The 23,135-nt window shown below is 48.3% G+C and overlaps 1 protein-coding gene across 1 annotated transcript; it reads right to left on the bottom strand.

Annotated features, from left to right (window-relative positions):
* Positions 1–5,111: 5,111 nt before the first annotated feature.
* LOC131572772 (cytohesin-4-like) lies at positions 5,112–21,731 on the bottom strand. Its single transcript, XM_058826100.1, has 13 exons — positions 21,617–21,731; positions 16,146–16,228; positions 13,738–13,842; positions 13,416–13,478; positions 10,915–11,033; positions 10,452–10,532; positions 9,684–9,796; positions 8,970–9,118; positions 7,892–8,003; positions 7,396–7,472; positions 6,965–7,036; positions 5,971–6,125; positions 5,112–5,643 (listed from the first exon to the last, which is right to left on the bottom strand). Exons 1-13 carry the CDS (start codon positions 21,633–21,635, stop codon positions 5,571–5,573), a joined length of 1,221 nt encoding a protein of 406 aa, XP_058682083.1. The 5' UTR covers positions 21,636–21,731; the 3' UTR covers positions 5,112–5,570.
* Positions 21,732–23,135: the final 1,404 nt, after the last annotated feature.

Raw genomic sequence — 23,135 nt, 5'->3', positions numbered from 1 at the left:
TAAGGCAAGTTTATGGAAAGGGATGAGCAAAGCCCAGAAGGCGGAAGGTACCATGGGAAAGAGACGAGGGGAAAGGATAAGAGCAGAGAGAAGATAAAGGAAGAGAATGGAGGATTCTGGAAAGCAGCATAAATTTGGACAAAGTTGAGAAAGGTCAAAATTTCTGATGTTGACAAAAAGACCCCAAAACAGTATCTTTTTAGGAAACAAAATACTAGCTTTCTGCACACTTTATGGCACTTTGGGGGAAGGGTCAATTACCAGCTTCAAGAAATTCCTAACTCTTATGTGAGTTTTCACACAATTACAGGGGTTTATATTTCTCTCCCTTTTATTTTCTCTCCCATGTTGCAATAGAAGATAAATTAGAGAGCACACACACAAAAAAAACCCCAACAAACAAAAAAGCAAACAAGCAAATCCAACAAAACCAAAAGCAAATACCCAGGCTCAAACTCAGACATGTGTTGTTTGTTAATATATTCAGACTATTTCAAGGTGTCTCTTCCTAACAAGTCAATTTTAAAACCTCAGTTTTTCCATCTCTCCAAAAAAGGATTGAATACAACTTTCCATGTTCACCTTGCACATTGTGCCTCCCATGTGCTGCTGGATGGTTACACCTTGTGAACTTTTGCCCCACTGGGAGGTCTGTGACCCCCAAAGGAGGCTCTGACTTACCTGTGAATGTGATCCCAATCAGATGGGGCTTCACTGTCACTCAGAAGCTTGCTGACTAACATTAAATATTCATAGAACTGATTAGATGTTAATTGCACAAATCACCACCTCTTCAGCCAACTCCAGGAACCTTGCTGCCACCCACCACAGTTAAAGAGGCAGCAGAAAATGTCTCTTCTGTAGGTCCCTTAAGGTCAATCTGGTAGCTCAGATGGAGGTTAAATGACTCACCTTGCCACGTCCCTTAACACACCACAGCAGTGCTCCCCCGGTTCAGGTGAAGGGCTGTGCTCCTGCCAGTGCAGCCCCCAGGGCTCAGGAGTCCAGAGACATCTCTGCAGTCTGTCCTGCCCCTTCTCTGCACACACTGCTTGCTGTCCAGCCCCTCAAGGATTGCTCTTCCCTGCTCCTCTGTTCTATCTCTGTTCTTCCCGTGCAGACAGTTTTGCCAGGTCCCTTCAGCAAGGTACAGGAGCAAAGCATGCTGTGCTGGCAGGACATATGGTGCTCTCCCTGCACAGGCTGTGCCTTTGAGGGCCCATATGTGATGGCCACCTTGCACCATGTCCTCTGTCTCCCTGAAGTGTTGGGCTGGCATGGCTGGTGACATGACTCTGTCCCCACGAAGAGGAAGCTGTCAGGCATGAGGTGTCCCTCGGTGGTGTGGCACAGCAGCTGGGGCAGAGGTTGCAGGCTGCTCAAAGGGTGTTTGTACCTTGCATCTTCCTGACATTCGAGCTGCCCCTGCTCTGGAGCTGAGGAAGAAACCCTGTCCTTGTCAGTGCCAGCCCTTCCTCACTGAAGACCCACAGAGACCCAGACTCCTCCACCCTTCCTGACTCACTCCTTGCATCCCTCTGCCCCACCACACACAGCCTCCTCGAACTTGGCCCACTAGCACCAGCCTTCAGCAGCAACCTGCTGTCTGTATACAGGCTCACACACTTGGGAATGTGATAACCTGGGACAGGCAACATTCATCTTCATTGCAGAGAAGCAGCAGGATTGGAAATGGCATGGCAAGATGAGACTGCTGCATGCCCCTGTCACAGGCACTTAGAGCAGAGACACTGCAGATGTGACAGCAGTGACTCTCCAAGAAATCCTGGTCAGGTCTCAACCCCTGTCTGCCTGGGCTTCCTCCAGCCCCCCAAATGGGCCCTCTGCCAGGCTGGAGGCAGAGCTGATCCAGAGCAAGGTGCAGCAGAGAGGCCATGGTGCCTCTCAGAGCCATTGTGCTCTCTACCTTTGTGCTCTGGCCTTTCTGTGTGAAATGCATACTCAAAATTTAAGAAGGAAGAAGTACCTCAGTGGGTCCCCCACGCTCAGGTATCGAGTTGCTTTCCAACCACCAAACATAAGTGGTGGGAGAGAGGAGCAACTGCTCCTGTTGGGCTCACAAATCTGACTGCACCATTCCAACCAGCTCCAATGCAGCGGGACTGTGCTTCTTTCCATGAAAATGGCTGAACTCAGAGGGAAAAGACTGGCTCCCATCCCTCTGAGGCCACTGTGATAACCTTCCATTCCTATGGATTTATAGTATGAGCTGACGAGACTGTTGTCCCCTCTCGGTGAGGGGACATCCCTGCACTGCTGTGGAGGGGTGAGTCACAAGTGCTTACACAGAGGGAGTTAAAAGGTTGGCAGTCCTGGTACATATAACCCTGTTTAGCTGACAGAAAACAGCTCCTTGATTTTCGTGTTGTGCTGAAGGCTGTGTGACACACAGCTGAGCAGTTTGAGACCTGACAGGAGTAGTGTCTCCTAGTGGGTGCTCTCACCTTGCCACTGAGCACCATCCCAGCTAATTTGGATGCAGAGTCCTGCCTCCATTTGCTCCTGAGCCCCCATCACCAAGAGCATTCAGCCCCTGGCAAAGGACAGGTTCAACTGATGTGCTTGGATCGCTCTCAATCCATAATTCAGTCCAGTGTGCCTCCATCTGTACCCTGTCCTACCCCTCCACCTCACAGAGATTTTCTCTACCTAAGCTGTAGTGCATGAGGCTGCTGGCTCTCCTCACAGCTGCTCTGTCTATGTCGATGCAAACAATTTCTAGAATGCCTTTTTAGAATGTATCAGCCTTCCAAAAAGGAGCTGATAAACAAGGGATAGAAGGACGGGAAGGAGTGGGGAGGAGGCAGGATGCAGCGATGTGGTCTATTCCACACATCTGCAGTGTTCTCCTCCTAGCCCTTTTATGAAAATAGATGGACATTTATTATGAAAAAGAACGGCTGGGTATGTGCAGGAATCCTTAGGCAGGCAGGGAATAAGTGTCAGTCTTCTGCATGTATGTCTGTCTGAGCCCCACTTGCTGCCTATGAGAAGGAGAAATACCTTTACCATCCAATCTGTCAGACTGAGCACCTGAGGGGCTGTGTGTATGCCTGTGTGTCCGTGTGTCTGTACCTGTGTGAGCTGCTGCAGCTGCCCTCAGCACAGAGAACGTGTGATGGTGGCCAGCAACACATTCCCTGGTGATGCCACCCGAGTTGCACAAGTCCTTCCTCTCACAAATTTCTAAGGGGTTCCAAGAGAGCCTGTCGAAGCACCCAGACACGAGTGGGGCTCAGTTTTAGAGAGCTTCCTGAGACACCCAGGCCAATACCAAGCACGTGGGTACTCAGCAGGCATGAGGTCAGGACACCACCCAGAGAGAGCACGTGTTGCATTGCTGGTGGGCAACACCACATACCATTGTGTTCATGGCACTGAGGAGACTGGGGCACCGCATAGCAAGGAGATTAGAAATGCATTTTCTCTGCTGGAGCCAAGGAAAGGCAATGGAAACTCAAATTTACTCTCTGTCTCCCTGCCTCAGTTTCTAGGAGAGATGAAACATGGTCCAACCCTTCCTGACTCTTGTGGTTAGTTTGATGGATGGAAATTACACAATTGCCTGTCTCTGTGCATTGCTTTGCCTCTCCAAAGTTGTACTTTCCACCCTGTCCCCGCTGGGAGTGATTTTTCTCTGCAGTGTGTGGGTATCTAGGGGAAGAATGGAAGAGAAAGGACATTTGCAGCCTGAAGAGAATTAGAAGGGTTGGGGATGAGGAGGAATGGGGAACAGCTTGGATAAACCCTGCTGTCATAGGAATGATCCAGGTAAACTGTAGGGAGGGCTTAGTCTGGATTCCCTCACCCAACGCCAGACTATGGATAGAATAGAGACTCCAGATTACATTTTCATGGCTTTTGTCACACAGAGTATATGCCTGAGAAGCACTAGAACAGACATTTCTCACCCCTATCCTAGGCTCTGGGGCATCTCTCACCAACCAAATGCATATTTGTATTTCTCTCACATACATGGGAGATGTTGCCAAGGTAAGGGGCCATATTCTGACTTCTCTTCCACCTCTGGACATGAGCCTGCCTCTCTGCACTGAACCCAAAGCAGGAGTGAATGTGTGTGTGCAAGCACGCGTGCTCCAGAGCAGCGGGCAGCAAACTCACTCTCTATCACATCAGTAACAGAGATTCAGAGCAGGAGACATTTGCAGGCATGAGCAGAAGAAAACCTTCACGTTCCTTCTCCGGGGTGAGCGCATGCTTCAACTCTGAGATACGCTCCCTGCCTCTCGAAATTAATTCAACATTCCTGTGGCTTGGTGAAAAGAACCGGAATGAATAATGGGGCTGTGCTGGCCCTGCTGCAGATTGCCTGGTAGATACAGCCCTCTGCAGGAAGGAACAAGTCAAGAGACTGCAGAGGTGCTCAGGCTGCTCTGCTGGGCACAGGAACGTGATACTCTTATCTCACATCCTCTGACTTTATCACAAAAATGATCACATTACCCTGAGTCTGGGGCCTGTTTTAAGCACTTTTATTTCTCTCTTTACACAAGAGACAAAACCTCCAGACTCCAGATGATAGCATTGTATGAAGATGGGAATGGACGCCTGTGTGTGTGCATGTGTGTGTGTGTGTTCTGGCAGGGAGATACATGTACCTTCATTTTTTCATGCTGTCTGACTGCAAAACTTTCAGATACAAAACCCAGGCCTCTGAGCTGCTCAAGGAACCAACATTTGCTGGGGAGCCATCGGCCAGAAGGAGTGCTAGCGTCTGGGTTTCTTCCTTAAGGAAATCCATGCTGGGCCATGAGTCTCAAAAAAGAGAGACAAAACACCCAGAGCTGCTTTCCTGGTCCCACAGCATCTCTATGCTCAGTTAGGCCTTACGTTGAATAGGGATACAGTATCTTTAACTTTTTTTAATTTCTGACTCAGTTATAGAGCAGGGACTTCCCAGGACTACACTCCTCACTACAGGCTTTTAGCAAAGGGGAGAGAGGGATTTCTTCTGAACTGAGGGCTTCTTACCTTACCTTGACCTCTGGCTTCACAGTGAATTTCTAAATATTGGTGACCTCCACCCCACAACAACTACACATCTGTTCATGGAAGAGAAACCACTGGGGCCTTTCTGCTCTGCCATGCTCATGCCTTTCTGGACCATGCTCAGCTGCTCCAAGAGAATCTACATGGTCCCTCACAGAAAAATACCCTGGCCTGGTGTGACAACAGGAGGGGCTGGAGACACTGTGCAGACATTCCTGTCTCCTCTCAAATCCTGTCCCACATCTCTGGGCCTATGTGGGAGAACCCAAAGGCCAGTTGCTGTTGAGTCTTTATGTTCGTACATGGGCAACCCCACACCCACGGCTCTGACAGTCCTCAGTGGATTGCACCCTGCGCCTCTGCCTTCATCTTGGAAGGGGAAGAAGCAAAGAGGGTAAGCTGTCCTGTCAGTCATCTGCCTGCTAAGTGGGAGGCAGAGGGAACCTCAGCTCCCAAATTTCTTCACTGGAAGAGCCCAGTGTGAGAGGGAAGCTGTCCAGTAACCTACACCTTTCTGACACCGGTGGCCAGGTCATGGTTCAGTTTTTGCTGGCAATCTTTTTCTTACGGGCTGAGACCAAATCGTAGAAAGGATCCTGTGTGATGCTGGTCCTGGAAAGTAGAGGAAATGGGGGCAAAAGTAAGAGATTTAATGATGCAGAGCAGCACAGACAAACTAACTGAGGTTGTAGGGATACCACTTATCAAAATGTAGCACTGGAGATGTGCAGACTCACAGCAGAGAATTTAGCTGTGGCTAGAGATTCTCCAGAAGGGACCTTGAAACTCTTCAAAGTCAAGGGGTACCATAGCTGTCAGACTTTAAACATTTCTTTCCACCCCCACTCCCTTTTCAAGCTCTGATAGACAAATAAACTGTGTGACCATTTGTCCCTGGGGCTGAAAAAAGACAATTCAGAACCCTCAAGTTCTCCTCACCGTATTGCCTCAATCCACTCATCACGCTCTGCTGGAGTGGCTGCTGAGATCTTGTAGGACTGATGCTTGCCTTCAACCACCTTCCCATCCCCATCTGTTTTGCAGGCTTTGATCTTCTGCCCTTTGCAGTTGGGATTGAAGAGTTCAAAGCAGTTCTGTCAGAAAGGAAACAAAATGGAGCAGTAGGATAAGACAGGGGGGACCAGGGAGACTGCTGCCTTCAACCATGGGTAACAGGCTCAGAGAGCTTCCAATGGGGAGGAGTGTCCAAAATGCAACAGACCCTGTATTTCCCCACCCCAAAAATCTCCTTATGAGTTAGATGACCTTCCTTCTTAGGTAAATATACCCCTCCTGTGAAGGATTGCACACTAAAACAGGCTTTATGGAGGGATGGAGCATCACCACTTACCAAAACACACTTTCTAGGATCTGTCACTCAGCTCCACTCATGCAAATCCCTCCCCTTTTTTAGAAGATGCAACATCCTCTTTTCTGCCTACCACACAGATAGAAGGCACTTTTCCCAGAGCCATGACACATCAAAGAGTGGGTATCCACAAAAGACACACAGAAGAAATGTGTCACTTCCTGGGCAAGTTCCCTAGCACCGACAGTTCTGTTTAGTCTACATGTGCTGCAGCTCATTATGGAGAGTCCCGAGGAGAGAAATTAAACCCACATCTCCTGGTGCAAAATAAGTAGGAAGTCAGCTGTGTGCATTCATCTCTGCCCCCCTACACACAAGTACACATGTGAAAACATAGAATACAGTCAGCCAAAGAACAGCTCTCTACTCACACCAAATATGTAAATTAAAAGCACGGCCATGTTTAGATGGCGGTACAAGGCAGTTTGCAACGGCACTTGCCCTCTGAGAAGCAAGTACAGTAGGAGCAATTTGTGTAGAGTAGGAATAATTCGTGTGCATCCTCTCTTCCCTCCAACCATCTCATAGCCTGTGTTGGCAGAGTGACAACCAGTGGACACTTACTGGCTTTTTGGGATCATCCACCTTCCGGACTGACAGATTCTCCAAAGGGATAATACCCAGAGGCTCTTTGTCCTGAAGGAAGGGAAACATGAATTAACACCCAACATGCTCCCCGAATCTATGCCACTGTTTAGAACCTCTCTAATTTCCCCTGTGTGGAGGTGACAAGGGCAGAGTAATGCCTCAGGAGACCCCTTCCATTGACACAATGGGGAGTTTAGTCAAGAGGAGACCAGAGCTGCAGTGTCCAGCCCCTCTCCTCCTCCAGACAGGAGGTGAGCAAAGAGCACAGGAGAGAGTGGAGGTGTGAGATCAGTCTGGGAGCACGGGGTAAAAGGGGGAGACTTGCCTCCTACCCTCTGCTCCTCCCTGGCCCCTCAGAGGCCCAAAACCACCCAGAACAGTTTCCCAACCATGAGTGAAGCCTTTACCGTGGTATATTCAAAGTAATACAGGCAGTTATCGGTCAGAATGAACCAGCGGCGTTTCCAGGTTTTCACACGTCCTCCTAAAGGCAGTGAGGTTCAGAAGCCATTAAGTCACACATTTTTCCATTCTTCCCCCAAGCTCCAGCCATGCACACACAGCCACACCCTCCCAGCTCTCCCTGCAGGTGAGCCCCAAGGAGACACCATGGGTACCACTGATGCGATGCCTTGTGATAGACACACACACACGGAGCCAATTTTTTTCTGATGGGGCTGGGAATGGGGAGGGATATGTTTTTGAGTCTCTTTTTGAGCAGAGCCTGCAGGAGTTGTGACGAGGGAGCAGGCATCCAGTTTCAACAGCAGGTGTCAGCCTCAGCCCACCGCAGCAGACAGGAGCGAAGGACAGCAGAGATGATGGCAGGTTCCCAGGGGAGATTCGTGGTGGGAGGTAGGCAAACAGGGAGGTCAGAGGAGCTAGGGGAGTCTTCCCCCTTACCTAGCTTCAGCAGCCAGCCTTCACGGTTAGGGTTGAAGAAAGTGTGGGTGAGATCGTTGCCATCGTCCTCTGGTATGGAGAACGGCTCGTTCTTTATGCTCTCAAATAGATTCTGCCCCCCAGCATTGGTGGGGAAGGAGAGAGAGAGAAACCGAGAGAGAAAGAAAGGAAGAAAAATTGATTTCTGACAAAGCTTGTACACAACTATCCTAGGTCAATCTGGCCCATCACTCTGTTTTCACACTGGGGGTAAGTAGTCCCCAGTCTGCACCTCGCAGGGTCTCCAGGGCAGTCACCAGCTCTTTTCTGCTTCTTGTGTCATAAAAAGGCTCTCAGTTTGGAAAACTGCAGCCATAAAATGGTGCTCTCATAGCAAGGCAAGCTGCAGTGACCAAGCCCAGCATGTCACAAGTGCTGTGGGTAGTATTAAGGCACTAGGATGGGACTCAACAAGGCAGAGATGCAGCCCCATTTAGAGCCCGGGTTGGTGGTGCCAAACGCTGCCGGGAAGTGGAATGTGGAGACCAGCACGTAGAGCTACATGGCCACAAGGAGGCACATTTCACAGAGCCAAAGGTTTGGCACTGAGGGGCACAAAGGCTGACATTCATATAAGAGCAGAGTGACAGGGAGGCAGGTTACTGGCTTCCAAAGGATACTGAAATGTTGTTCACATCATTGTATTTGCCATAATTTATTACACAAATCCAAGCCAAGGAAAAAAAAAAAAGAGACTACAGGCTCCTGCAACTTTCCTCAAATTGCCTGAAAGAAATGACACTCTGGAGAAAGATCTAAAGCCTCTACCCTGAGGGGATGCTGCTCAGCAAACCCAGGTGTGGGATGCAGGCATCCCCTTTGACACAAGACAGAAGTTATTCTGCCCAGGCTGCTTGGGTGAAGGCAGACACATACAGGCAGGCTGCCCACCTCCACCTTACCTCACAGGGCAGGTCCCATGCCTGCTGAGCCTTTGGAAAAATGCCAGCTGCAGCTTTACTAATGGATACATCCCCTCTCTCTGCACCTCTGCTTTTCAGTGGACCCCAGGGGATGAGAAAATGGGAATTCTTCTTACCTTTAAAAGCTCTTCTGGGAGGTCCCCTCCATTGTCAATGCCTCTGTTGATGGACACAAACCTTTCAAAGTGGGGTTTGTCTTTCACATTGGGGTTGTGCAGGCTGGTGTTAAGCATGATGATAGAGAAGGAGAGTACATAACAGGTATCTAGCAACGAGAAAGAAAATCAGGATGGGTGGCACTTGTCTTAGAGGGCAGATCAATGTACACCACAGGTGGCTTGGTTTCTAGTCACTGGAGAAGAGTCATCCTCTCATTTGTAGGAGAAGAAGGGGGATATTCCCTCTGCTAGGAGAAGGAGGGACACAGCTGTTTTCCTATGATGGAGGTGATTCCATGCCCTCAGGATAATGGGGCAAGTTGAGCAGATGCAGTCTAACAAGGGCTCTGCCAGCAGGAAAGTTTCTGCAGACCTACATCTGTCAGTGCTATCCCTGCTGTGATGAGGTAACACCTCATGTGGGGCTGGGAGCCCTTCTCCAGTCTGTTGCCCATCGGGAGGGCCTGGAGCACAGCAGCAAAAGGATGACTGAAGATGCTCAGTTTAATGAAAAGCTTCACAGGAACTGGGCTGCCTCCTTTAGCTTAAGGGGAAGCACACTTCCAAGTGATGCTGCCTGTGCTTTGTGAATGGAAAAGGAAGGCTCCTCTCCCTAGCAAACAGCATAGCTCAGCTTTACAGGCCCACACTAGCCAGAGTCCCCAAAATTACCTGTGGACTGGAACACTCCCGGGTTACACTTGCAGTACCAGTTGGCGAAGGCCTCCATCATCCTGTCAATCTTCTGCGCCTCCCCAGGCAGCCGGAAACTCCAGAGGAACTGTCTGTCGGGAACAGGGGGTCAGAGCAGCAGTCAGATTGGGCCCAAGGGACATGGAGGCCTCCTCTCAACCCATGCAACACCATGAAGATAAGAGAAGTCATCTCATTGCACTGGGGAGACAATGCAGGGCATGGAGCAAGAGCTCTGCTCCTCTCTAGAAACTGCCTGGATACAGCAGCCTCAAATACCCTAAATGCAGGAAGCAGAGCTAAGCCTCCCAGAAATCACAGCTCTGCTTCCCTAATGAGAGCCCTGCAAGGCAGCAGGGAGCTTGGGAGAAAGACTCCTGCCAGGAGGTGGCCTGTAATGAAGCAAGGTGCCCTAAAACAGAGTGACTTTGTTATTGAGGTAATGGGCACTGAGGACAGATGTTTCCTGCTGCCAAAAATAACTTTTTTCATCCCCCCAGACACTGAAACTACAGTAACTTCTTTTCTGCACGTGGGCAATCCAATCAGGGGACCATAAAAATGTCTCCCACCCCCCTGAGAAATTGTTGACACCTCACAGAGTAACAGCCCTGGAGCCATCACACACAGCAGGGCCTTGGGAAGCTCCCGTTTCAGCCCAAGAGGACTTCCTGACCTTCCTGGCTGGTAAGCCCTGGTGGCTGAGCAGGTTCCAGCACTGTCCCCTGCCCCAGCACACTCACTCACCTCAGTGCCTGCACCAGGTTGAGGTTGGCAAACTGGTGACACGCCACAAAGGCCTGGAGGATCTGAATGTTGGTGGGGTCCCTGGGAGAGGATAGAGGGAAAAGGTCAGAAGAGAGCTTTGACCCTGCTCAGTCTGGATGCTCCTTGCTGTGACAACACGCACCTGGCTCTGTGCCAGTCTCACTTCCACTCTGACCACAAAGAAGCCAAGGTGCACACTGCAGTCGGGGACGACTGATCCCATATATGTATGTATGTGTATATGTATGATCCCATACAGCCAGCCTTAGTCACACTCCAAAGACCCTCCCAGGGCTGTCGTGCCCACTCAGCCCGCTGTGGTTGGAGATATGTTCAGTCTTGGCACCTGGATGAGGTCTGCCACAGGTCATGCAAAATGGATAGTTCAGAGGGGCCAGGCAGGACAGGGCACCAAGGGGTCTCCTCCTGCTGGGTTACTCACCTCCCACCCAGGTAATCCCCAATGGCTGTCTTGTTCAGGCCTTCACCCTTGTGGAGGAAGCTGGCGATCTCCTGCAGGTCTGAGGACAATACCTGTTGCTCGATCAGGTACTGGATCCCCTGGGAAGGAGAAGCAAGACAGGGAAGTAGAACAGCCCTGTGGTCTAATGAGAAAGTAGAATCCCAACACTCTGATATCAGCCTTCCTTAGCTTTGATGGACTTGCTCCTTTGTTGTTCCCCAGCCCCTTTACGGGAGACCACAGCCATGGTCTCATCTTTATTCAATCCCTCTCCATCCACTATGGGTTGTCAGTCCCATTCTCATTTCATTCCTAGATTTGGATAAATGTTTCACTTGGATGGAAACTCAAACAAACAAAATAGGGCAATGTAGATTTAGAGTCCAAAAAGGAAAAGTCAAAATAATAAATTTTAATATTTTCAATCAAAATGTCTTGGTGTTCTGTTCCTAAATGTCTTTTTTATTTTTCCTAAATTAACTTAACTTAAAAGAAAAATTGTTTGTTTAAAAGGAGGCATAATAAAAAAAATGTACTCAGACAAAAATATGGGCTTGAGAGAACTTGAAGCAATTTTTTTCTAGATTTTTCTTCTATGCCACAGGACAGAGAAGTCTGCAATCTTTTCAGCTCCATCCCCCCTACACAATAAGGATGGAATATGCTTTTAAAGGAATATAGAGGTTGTGAGTTGGGTTGTGCAAAGAGTCAATATCCTATTTTAGAGAGAATTTAATGATTTTTAAAGCCAGAGAAAAAGCTGAGGCTTTTTTCAAAAGATTCTTGACAATATCTAACGATGCTGCAGTTCTCCAGACCATATGCAATTCTCCCTGCAATATCCAATAACGGAATGAAAATTGTTTTAGATCCATCAAAATGTTCGACTTCAATATAATTATTTCATTTTCCCTTGTAATATATATGAAACTATTTTTAAAATGCCCCAAAGAAAAAGCAGTCTTAAAAGAAGAAATCAAAATTTTGGTGAGATTTTTTCCACTCTATTTTACCTTCTTTTTCCCCAGATGGATTTTCAGTGAGATCAATTTAATTTTGAAAAGCATTGCAGTGATGATGGGGCCATATTTTCCAGAAGAAAATATTTCTCCCCAAAGGTTTTTATCAGCCAGATTCCTAACGCTTACTTCCCCTAGCCTCAGGAGCTTTCCATGGGATCTTGGAGATAGAACTCATTTATAAGTATCAGCATTGCATGGATGGAGTGCAACCTTAGAAAGGTGAGGCAGCAAAAATAAGAGGGTGCAAGAAGTTTCCTTGCATTGCAGTGCCTCCTACTCTATGGCATGCAGCAGGAGGGAGGCAATAATCAGAGATCTGCATTATATGGGCACACAGTATATAACATTTTGACCAGTCTGATTGGCACTGAACTCCTAAAGCTAAACTGCTTTAGGGTTTTCCTAAAGGGTTCGGTATTCCTGCACAGCATGGCAGAGAGAGATGCCTCAGGGGCTTCAAAGCAAGGTCAGACAGAAAGGCAAAATAAAACCACCTCTCACACAGGCTGTAAGTACTGATATCACTGCTCTGAGACAGCTCCCACTGGCAGAGGGATATCCAGGGGACTGGCAAACACTCCAGCTGGGGTGTGGACACTGGGGAGGGCATCTTGATGCTCTCAGTGGGGCACAGAGGAGGCATGAAAAGCTGTCATGTAGAGCTGCAGCCACCTGATGATATGTTAGCTGTGGTGGAGAGCTGATGATCAGCTATCGTTTGATCACAGCTTTGTGGTTTTCCTTGAAGAGCTCGAAAAAGTGTTCTGCCAGAGAGGAGGAAGGAAGAGGGAACTGTCTCTCTCACATCTTCTCTACTTCATCGCAATGGTTTTAGAGCTTTCTGCAGAAAGAGATGGTTTAAACCATCAAAATGGTTTAGAGCTTTCTGCTTTCTGCAGAGGGCTCAAGGCTATGGAATCTTGACACCACTGGTCAGAGCCCCAGAAATTGGGAAAGCTGTGTTTACTCCACAGTTCAACCAAAAATGTTTCCAAAATGACAGAGGTATTTTGTTCTTTTCTGTTCAGAATGAGCCAAGGAACCTGACACACTCTCAAAACTTCTCACCTTCCTTTTAGTTCATCCTCCTCTATCACACTATAGCAAGCTCCCAGCCTCTCACAGTCAAGAAGGGCTGTGCTGAAGGAAATTTGGCTCTCATGGCATGCTGGCAGTGTTAAACCATCCTCGTTTTACTTCTCTTAGGTTTGGGTTGAACTGTATGGCATGACCTCTAAGCCCATGATGGGGGGAAGCAACACAGCTTGATCATATCAGAAGACCTCAGTCAGGGGCAGGCTGGAGGCTGCTCCCAACAGGGGCCTCAGCGAGGCAGGAACCCATCCCCACAGTCCCCTGCCATGGTTCTTTTGACATCAGTGGCTGCAACTGGAACAGCAGCCAGCAGAGGCTCTTCCTCCCACCTTTATCCTCATAGGTGAAATGAACAGATCCTACCTTTTCAGGATCCATGTTGAATTTCTTCCGGCCCAGGGACAGAACTTTATCCCTCTGTGACAGCTTGCTGCAAACACAAAAAAGAAGGAAAAGTCAAACTTAGAATAAAGGACCACATCATTTCACTCACAAGGTGAGCTATCTCAAGGACAGGTGCCTGACTATCAAGAAATAATGAGAAATAAGAGGATAGAAGGGCATTTCCCTGCCCATTTCCCTCCTGGCCTCATTTCCCTGTCCTTGTTGTGAACAGAGTGCCATCAGTGCTTGTTTCCTCAACTTAAAAAGAGAGACTTTGTAAGCAAAGGAATATTCATTCCACTTGCCTGGTCTGCTCTCCGGGATTGTTGTCTGCCTCTTGCTTCTCCTCTGCTTGTTGGAAACACTCAATCTCTGCAAACACCTCTGCAATCTCCTCCTTCAGCTTCTGCAAAAGAAGTATCAGGAAGATGATGGCAAATGGAGGGAAAACCAGCAGACACTGTAAGGAAGCATAAGAGCATGTCTTACTTCTTCCCTCAGTCATAGGAAAAGGACAGGTCAGGTGGTCATGCCACCAAGGATGCCTGTGAAATGGGCACTGCTCTGGAATGACCCTGCTGGAGTCCAGATGAAAACAACTGGAAAGAGGGAAAGAAGGATGTTCTCATGCCTATTGTCAATCAGTGTGGCGAGTGTCAGAGACCTCACCCCACTGTTGATTTCAGTTCCTCAAACAATGTCAGATGCAAGAATCCTTCCATTGTGCCCATTCCTCTTGAGCTTTTATTTTGCATAGCCCTGCTACACATCCAGGAAAGGAGAAGTGGAACTGGTAACTGTGACATCAATATGAGCCCACAATGTGGCTGTATTGTGAAACACAAAAATTTTACTGTACCTGCCATTTAAATACCATAACTCTTCAGGTAGAGAAAAAAAAAAAAAAAAAAAAAAAGAGAGGAGGAGTAAAGGTAAAGTAGTTACTGCCAGATTTTAAAAAATCAATTGTGGAATTCACTTTCCTTTAGTCCCATGACAGACCATGGCTGCCTTGGCTGGATGTTCTGTGTTACCATGGAAATGAAGGTATCTGTATCTCCTTGCTTCCATCCTGCAGTTATGTTCCACCTCAAAGCCAAAGTGCATCACAACTGTCTTCCAGGAATCACCCAAATTCTTCCCCATACCAACCAGAACAGGCAGAAGGCTTATTTTATGACACATCCTTTTTCATCAAGGAATGAGGATGTGGATGGAGCATGTAATCAGATAGAGAAATTGAATTTCTGCAATACTCCATAATTTAAAAGAGTTTCTGGGTTTCAGTTTTACTCTGGCCACCTTCTGTTGTGCTTCATTGGTCCCCAGAGCTGTGAGTGCTCTTACTAAGTTTTAGGTGTTGCACAAATGTAACAGAGCCACGATCTCAGCTCATTACTTTCAAATTATTATCAATTTTGTTATTTTATTTACTGCTCTCTTTTAACAGTGTTTCTTGCAAGCCAAGACTCATCCTCTCTTCTCCCTGCCCCCCCTTTCCCCAGATACATCCCCAAGTGTGTTTAAGGTACTGATAGATACGTTCTGAAAAAAATCCCCTGGGTAAAATGTCTCTTGTTCCATGGCACTCTTTTCACCTAAACTCACTCCACTGGACACTGTATACCCCATTGCTTAATGGCTTTAGGTCTTAAAACATGGGGTTGTGCAGTCTAGCAACCTTTCTCTGTCCATAGTGGGCAAAAAATTGTAGTATTCCTGTTCAAGTACCCTGCTCCTACAGTGCCCATCGCCTGTTCTGGAAACTGAAGAGAGACAAACCGCGCACAAGCAAATCCCAGGCACACACATTCATAATCTGTTTTGCAAGGGGGGACAAGAGACCATTCTGGTTTGCAGCAGAGAGAGGAGGTCTGGAAGCCTAAGAAGTAATTTGTAGATTGGCTTAATCCTTTACTCTATGCCAGGAAATATTGCAGCTATTCCCTAGGCATCTGGACAGCTTCATGTTGTGGAAAAATCAGTCCAAGCCCAATGATTCAGTGCTATAAGCTCTCTCAAATGGGAAACCACATTTCATGGTGGAGGCAGAACGGAATAAAAGGGCACTGCACCATGCAGGACTGTGACGCAGTCTTAGTGACTGATTTTGAATCTGTTATTTTCAGACATTTTAGGAGCTACTGGAGAAATGGTTGAGTCTGCTAAAAGGAAAGAAGAAAAGCAAGTTCAGCCACAGAAACTTGTGTGGAAGGTTCTGCCATGAGACCTCTTAGAAGAGACAGGATCCTTCATGCATGTTAGAGGTCCACACAGCAAACAAAAGTTTGATAAACACAGAGGGGTGCTGCAGGTAACTAGGACTGATAATGCCATTAGCAGGTAATCAGTAATTATAAAGAATCATAAATGCTGAGCCAGATGCCTGCCAGCACAACTTAGTGAAGGCATTTCTTTAATCCTAAATATATGCAATCCCAGCTCAACATTGCTCATAATCTGACCAGCCTTTTTCAAATATCCCATTAGGGCAGCTGATGGCTCCTGCAGCTGAGAGTACCACAGGCTGGATGTACCCTGGTAGCAAACAGGCCAGGGCAGCCTGAAGTTTAAAACTGAAGTTGGATCATGACAGAGAAGATGTCTCCAGTGCAAGAGCACTTCTGCATGGCCTGGACTGTTATGCGAAGATGCTCCTTGGTGAATCAGATTTGAGAAGGCAGGCACAAGGGTCAGGATGCTCCTTACCTTAATGTCATCCAAAAGCTCCTGCTTGTGCTTCCTGATTGTCTCTATTTCAGCCTCTTCAGCCCCACTCAAGCCAGTTGATTCTGAAAGAATAAAGATTCCTGTGAAAACTCTACCGCAGCCAACATATAATGGAAAAAGCTGCCCAACCTCTCAGCACTTAACTTCTCCTAGGGTCATGCCACAACAACTCTGATTTCTGTGTTTCAGCATCTCTGCTCCCTGCTGTTGCAACCACTGCACCTCACCTTTGCCTTGCAAATGGTTCTCAGTCCAGAGTGCGCAGCACAGACCATACCCCCTCTCCTTGCAGCCAGAGGCTCTGCACAGCCCTCTCAGCTGACCCTGCAGACACCCACTGCCTATTCAGCCAATTCTGCTCACCCTGAGCACGGTGAAGAGGTCTCATTAAATGCTCTCTGGTGGTTGGTATGTCAGTCATCCTTAGGTACTGAAAATCTATGACCTAAATACTTCATCTACATGCAAACCTTCCAATAAAACCACTGGCTTCATGAATTGATCGGCCACAGCTAGAGTCAGAAATGGCTTCAGAGAGAAAGCCGAGATTTTTCAAGTAGGAGGGCAGGATCTGGGGGATGAAAGCCTTGCTGAAAAATGTCTTTGGGCGGCTGTTGTTCTGTGAACAGCAGAAAACGCAGAAATTATGAGTAAGCTTCCTTGTAATGTACAGGAACTTAAACAAATAGCAGCAAAGCCAAGGCAACCACAATATGATTCATAAAAGACAAAAAAAAAATTGGGGTGACAGTGCTGCTGCTAAATATAATCCAGGAGAAACATAGCCTCTTCAGGAAGGAGAAGGAAAAGGCTGCAGCCCTAGAGAGGAGACAAAGCAGAAGGTGAGGCCCCAAGAAAAAAAGCAGAGCTTGCAGAAGGCTGAGAGCACTGGTGAACTTGCAGGCAGGGTCCTTGCTGCACCTAAACACTGCAAGATAAATCTTCCCAGGAAGCCAGGTCAATTCACTGGATGCCCTGCTCCACTGTTTCATAAGACAAAATTTCCTGGGCCTCCTGTCTTCCCAGAAAAAGGGGAAGTAGCACCAGTTGCGTTGGAAATTCTCTTGGTGTGGATCTCACATGAAAAACAACTGCTATAAATATGAGTGGAAGAAAAAAAGGGAAGGAAGCAGCCGTGACAGACAGAAGGAAAAGCGACAAGGGCAATCATCTTAGTATGCTTCTTTCCTGTCATGGCCACAACAGCTCAGAAAGACCTGCCTTCCCCCCATCCTCCTGGCTGGTTGGGTTTCCATCTGCTAAGTATTCTCCTGTTACTTTTCTCAGGCTGCAGCCTCTCTCCTGCCACTCTTCCTGATGGTTTCAAGCACTGCATTCCCTGGGGAGAGGCTGCTGAGTCTGTGGGAGTAAAGCACGAGGAGCCAGCATGAAGCCAGGCTGGGAAGGACCCACGTGCCCTCCCAGCCTCACAAGCAGCCCTTGTGAAGAGCACCAAGAAGCTGACTGATGGATGAAGCCAGTCAAGAGGGAAGGAAAAAGGCATCCAAAAGCTTGCAACAGCCAGATCTGTAGGTGAGGGGAAAACCAAAGCAGGCAGGAAGGCTAGCAAACAAAAACACAAACAAATGAAAAGTAACCACAAAGAAAACCAATCGAAAACATGCAGTGGCTCTGGTACTTGTTAGGTGTGTTGCTGACTTCCCTTTGAATGTCAGCCCTGTGTCTCTGAGCAGTGCCCGTGCCCTTTAGCTTAATTTATGTATCCTGCAGTTGTGGTGTCTGCAGGAGATCAGGCTGGCCTCTCAGTCTCTCCAGCTGTATCTCTCTCACTCCTGTCGGGGCTTGTAATTGTGGAATCACTGAGGTGACTCCTTGACAAATTACAACTAAGACCTTCTGCCCTGTATTTCTTTCCACAAAAGAGGACAACCCTGAGGAGCCTTGCCTTCCCCTGCCCCATCAGCAAACTCTGTGGTGTGGCTGGTTGCTTTGCTTCAGTTGTTCTGTGTCTACTAAAGCATCTCAAAAAGTCATGAGGCTCCCAGAGGACACCATCTCACCCACACGACCCCCAACAAGGCTGTAAACAACACAGTCCCCCTTCCTCCTGAACATCTGAATACCCCAACTCCCAACTCCCACCTGCCCAGTTTGTCAGAATAAGAAAAGTGTGGGAAGGATTGTGTGTGTGGGGAGGGCAGGGGAGAAGAAGAATGAGTCATGGAGAAGGGGAAGGAATCAAGGGTTAAAAAAGTAGGAAAGGGTGACACAGTTTGGAAAAAAATGGATGGATCAAACTTTTAGAGCAATTTAGACTGAGCTGCAGAGAGGGTCTTTGTCAGGTTTCCTATACAGCTTAAGTATTTGGTAGCTTTAGAAAATGGTCCATGCCTTGTCAAAGTCCTCAGTACCACCTGAGTTCTACTTCCCTCCAGGACTAGGTCAGCACACAGATGAAGCATAGCCCTGGTCAGGGTTCTCTGCACAGGGGAAATTTCACCCTGAAGAAGAACACACCACAAAACCACCTGCAGGCTTCAGAAGGATGCTGTCAGCCCAACCAACACTGAAGTTTTCCCATTCAGACACATAAAAAACAGCTTGTATCCTCTACAGAGAGGGCACTGGGCTGTTGTTTGGAATTTATTTTCTGGGAACAAATGTTGAAAAGAAAGTGCATCAGCATCACATCTGTGGGTCTTACACCTGCTCCTGAGGTTGTTTCCCCCTCTCAGTGCAGACCCAGATAAAAAGACTTGCCAGTTCCTCATGAACTGACCAGGATTGTATTTTCAGTGCTGTCACTCAAAAAAGGACACAGACTTCAATTCCAGTTGTGGTGGCTTATGCCTTCAGCCTCTCCATCCAGAGGGCAGGTTGGAATTGCCCAAACATCTGGGTACTTGTGTGGCCAGCAGAGAGTTCTGTGTTTTCTGATTTCACTTCCCATTGCAAAGGCTGCGCTGAACCACCCAGGTGTAAGGCTTTCAGTCCCATGGAAAATTATAGGAATAGGGAGGTGGCTTTTGAAGCACACAGGTAAGTGGGAAGTGACCACCCAGGAGAGCTGGAAGGATGAACTGCAGAAGCAGCAGGGGAGGGTTATGAAGAATGATTGCATCTGTGCCATTGCTGCAGAGCGGTGTGTTACACACCCACGGCAGGACAGCAAAGGTTCATCAGGCCCATCTGCAAGGCAATGGAGGGCTTTCAGTGTCACTGCTAACGGGTTGGGGCACCTCCACCCACGGCAGCACAAAGGCAGAGCAGCCTGATGGGCAGCTTCTCTGGTAGAAAAAATTCACCCGAGATTCCTTTTCTTTTTTAATATGGCTGTTGTGTCATCTCCAGTACAGACCACACCTCCACAGCCAGGTACCAGTCTAGCAGCAGGGAGATGACAGAAAGCCTGCCAGTCCTCAATTCCCTCCAGTCATGTGTGTTTCCCTCCTGCAGCCACTCCACAGTTCTCTGCCAGCTGGTGTCAGAAGAAATTCAACATAAATCCCAACAGGTTTGATTTGCATGTTTCAGCTAAGAGGGGGTGGGAAAGCTGGGAAGAAGAATTTATGTTGTCCCACGTGGGAACACCCATCCTTCAGGATAGCTTCCCGTGGCTTTTGACTACAGCTCCTACCCCACACACCCCGGCACAGAATACCACAGTGTGCTCTCCCGTGTTTCATACATCCATCTCAAGGGCTTGGCACACCAGCTCTGTGGCCTCACTCAGACAATCCTGAGAGGGTTCTGAAGGAAGCTGGAAGAGGACACACACTGCAGGGAGAGCAGCCTCCCCAAGGCATCAAGCCTTACTTGCAAACAGATGTGTACAAAGCGGGACCATCATGTCACCAGGTTGGAGGGGCACCATAGAAGGTGTACACGCCTCACCTCTGACCTTCAGGACAATCGTGCCACAACTGAGCAATTCCAAATGCATTCAGTACTCTGCAGCTCACTGGAAAACTGTTTCTGGTGGCAACTCTCCAGGGAGTTCAGCACCAAACTAACCCACTTTCTCACCCAGCTGTGAAATGACAGGATGGGATTGAGCAAAATCATGGGTCAGAGCCAGCACATCTCTCCAGGCATTGCCTGTCTCCAGGTTCTGCCTCTACCAGAATGGTGCCTGAATAGGATCTCACTGTGCTACTGCAGTGTGTATACTTCCTTGAAAGTATGTTTGCTTGAATGTGTAACTTTCAAGACATAATTAACTCAGTAACACATAACTTGAGTGAATGACTGTGTCAGACCTCCAGTTAGGAGACCCTCAGTTTCTGTCGAAGGTACACCCCAAAATTAATAGCAAAATACGATGTATTCCTCCTCCTGCCCAGTCTGTCCTGCAGAAGCTTTGTCCACAGTTGCTTTCAGGTAGTGAGGGGTGGGTGATCAAAAGAGACCCATTTTCACCAACATTCAACACCAGTCAGCTGCTGGCAAGAACTCAGCTCCTACAGGTACCACCAATTTCCCTGGCCAGCGAGGCTGCTATGTGATTTGAGCACGCCTTTTCCTTGGCTACACACCTCAGAGCTAAAAAGTGCACAACAGTTGTTGAAACTGGGCTTTTTGCTTTCACTCTGTGCTCCATATCCTATACATAAAACTCTGAGGGGACAGAGGCAGAATGAGAAGAGACATTGCAAGGTGATCCTCTTCCTTCCTTTGTTCAGCCTGTTCCCACTCAGCTCTCCCTCTTTGCTGGCTATGCACACACACTCAGAGCTTCCTCAGCCAGAAGCTGGAAATGATCAGTCTGGTGGTGTGCCTTTCCATGCTGAATCCCAACCACTTTATCCAACACCTGCTAAAGCGGGAAATAAAACCTAAGATCTCTCTCTCAGTTCCTCAGATGTGGTTTATTTCCCCTCACCCACATCTGTCCACTGAGATTATGTCAGAGCCAGGCAGGCCCACCTGTAGATCACCTGGAGCTTCTAGAACCCTAACACAGCAGTTCACCTCTAACAGGGCCATAAGCAAGGGAGGCCCCAGCACCAAAAGCCGTGCAAGGGCGTCACAATGGGATACCCAACCGCACGAGAGGCTCCGCAAAACCAGCTCCTGGGATCTGTAGGGAAACACCACGGAGCAGCTGGCCAGAGCTGCAGGAAGAGCAGCCAACGCCTACGAGTGCTCACCGCAGGTGTCACACACACCATGGATGCTGAGGAGTCAGCTCCCAGCTCAGCCCAGCACCGCTGGAATCAGAGCGGACACACTCTCAGCACAGAGGCCATTCAAACCCCCGGGGAAATTTCTCCCGGTGGGAAAGGAGAGCAAGTAAAAAGAAACCCATGCCTAATGCTGAACACTGACAAGCAATTAACTGGACCATCAGGGATCTTCCAACATGTCATTCCTCCAGCCAGCAGCAGCAGCACCCGCTCTGGCTGCTGGGACTTCATGGTGTGCTCTGCTCCATCAAACTGAGTGCACGGCCCTCACCCCAAAAAAGGCACACGGTGGTTGAGGCTTACCAGCAGGACAAAGGTCCATCCTGAAGAGCACGATATATTTTCAACACCAGTGGTTTTCCTCCTTGTATTCGGCTCGTTCAGATGCTTCACAGAACTGAAACAATTTGGAGCCGGCTAACAAGACCGCAGCAGCTTTTTGGGGCGGGTTTCCCTGCGACTCCTCCTTCCTCTCATCATCCTCTGCCCACCCCGATCGCATGTCACAAGCTTGCAGCAGTGCAGGAAACTCTGCATGTTTCGATGACTTAACAGGGGCTCATTGGCTACTTCTGAAATGCAAATGCACAAATGCATTTCCATTCCCAGCAGCTCTTTGGGAATCTCTATTTGAGGAAACTAAAATTAGTGGTGAGAGGCTTTTGTCTGAGATACTCAGAGGAGAGAGGAGGGGGAAAAGGAAGTTCTTGATTCAGAAAACCCATCTGATTGGGGAAGTGGTTTCATGTTAAAGGGAAGATTCTTAAGTGTTAAATCTGCAGCAGGTTGGGGTGGGGGCAGGGCATGAACACTCCAGAATTGGAGGATGGTCGATGGAGGGGAGAATAAAGTCATCAGACTCTTCTGCCTCGCTGGCTGCTCAGTGTCACTTTAAGTCTTGCTCCTCCTCCGACCCCCACAAACTTTTTCTTCTGGAACCTTGTAAGGATAGAGTGAACTAGGAAGAAATGCAGTCCTCTCTCAGGTTTAGCAATATTTCTGTTGGTGAGAGAGCTGGCATTAGCAGGGCTTTTGAAGGCACTTGTGCTGCTCTGTTCTCCTGTAAGGCACAAAGGTGCTGTTTCTCCTCCCAGCCCTCCACACAGCTCCAGGAGGCCGTACACATCCCCTTAAGTTGTTTTTTGGTTGCTGTGTGATTTATGTGGTAGAACTGTGTTGTAGGCAATGTGGGAAAAAAATCCCCATGCAGGAGAGGTCCATGTTAGAGACATAAGAAGTGATGATTGAATAAATAGCTCGAGGTGAAATTCAGAACAGGTGTAATGCCCAAGTGCTCTTGTCTCCTCTGGCAGGATTGAAGCAGTAGAGGGTTGGCCCCTTTCCATCCATGAACACTTTCCTCTGAAGCCCTCTCCATCCTCAGCTCCCCAGCCTGCTGCTGTACTGAGGGCAGGCCTTGAGCAGCACAGCAAAACAGGGCCAGACTTCTGTTTACCATCTCTCCCTGAGACAGCAAGGTAGAGTTTCCAGGAGCATTGTTCACATAGAAAAATAAGAAAAGACCTTGTGGCTTGTTATGCAGTCGGAGCTTGCATCTGTGTAGCCTCACCACCACATAGAAGAGGGTCCTGTGAGACTGAAGGTCCTTGACTCACTAGGAAGGGATGAGCTATTACCTTCCCATGTTCCCATTAACTGAGTCTGGTCTGAAATCCTCTGGAGAGAATAACTGGTCCTTTAGAAGGCTTGATGTGAAAGGTAGGACCTGCCTGAACACTCTGGCTAGGGTCCCTTGCTCTAGGGCCATTCAGCCTCACCAGCAGAGACACAGATTGCCCTCCCTTCCCCCCAGTCTCTTGTG

This window comes from Poecile atricapillus, chromosome Z (genome assembly GCF_030490865.1).
Source record: "Poecile atricapillus isolate bPoeAtr1 chromosome Z, bPoeAtr1.hap1, whole genome shotgun sequence".
Classification (NCBI taxonomy): Eukaryota; Metazoa; Chordata; class Aves; order Passeriformes; family Paridae; genus Poecile; species Poecile atricapillus.
This window is presented reverse-complemented; position numbering and strand designations above follow the sequence as displayed.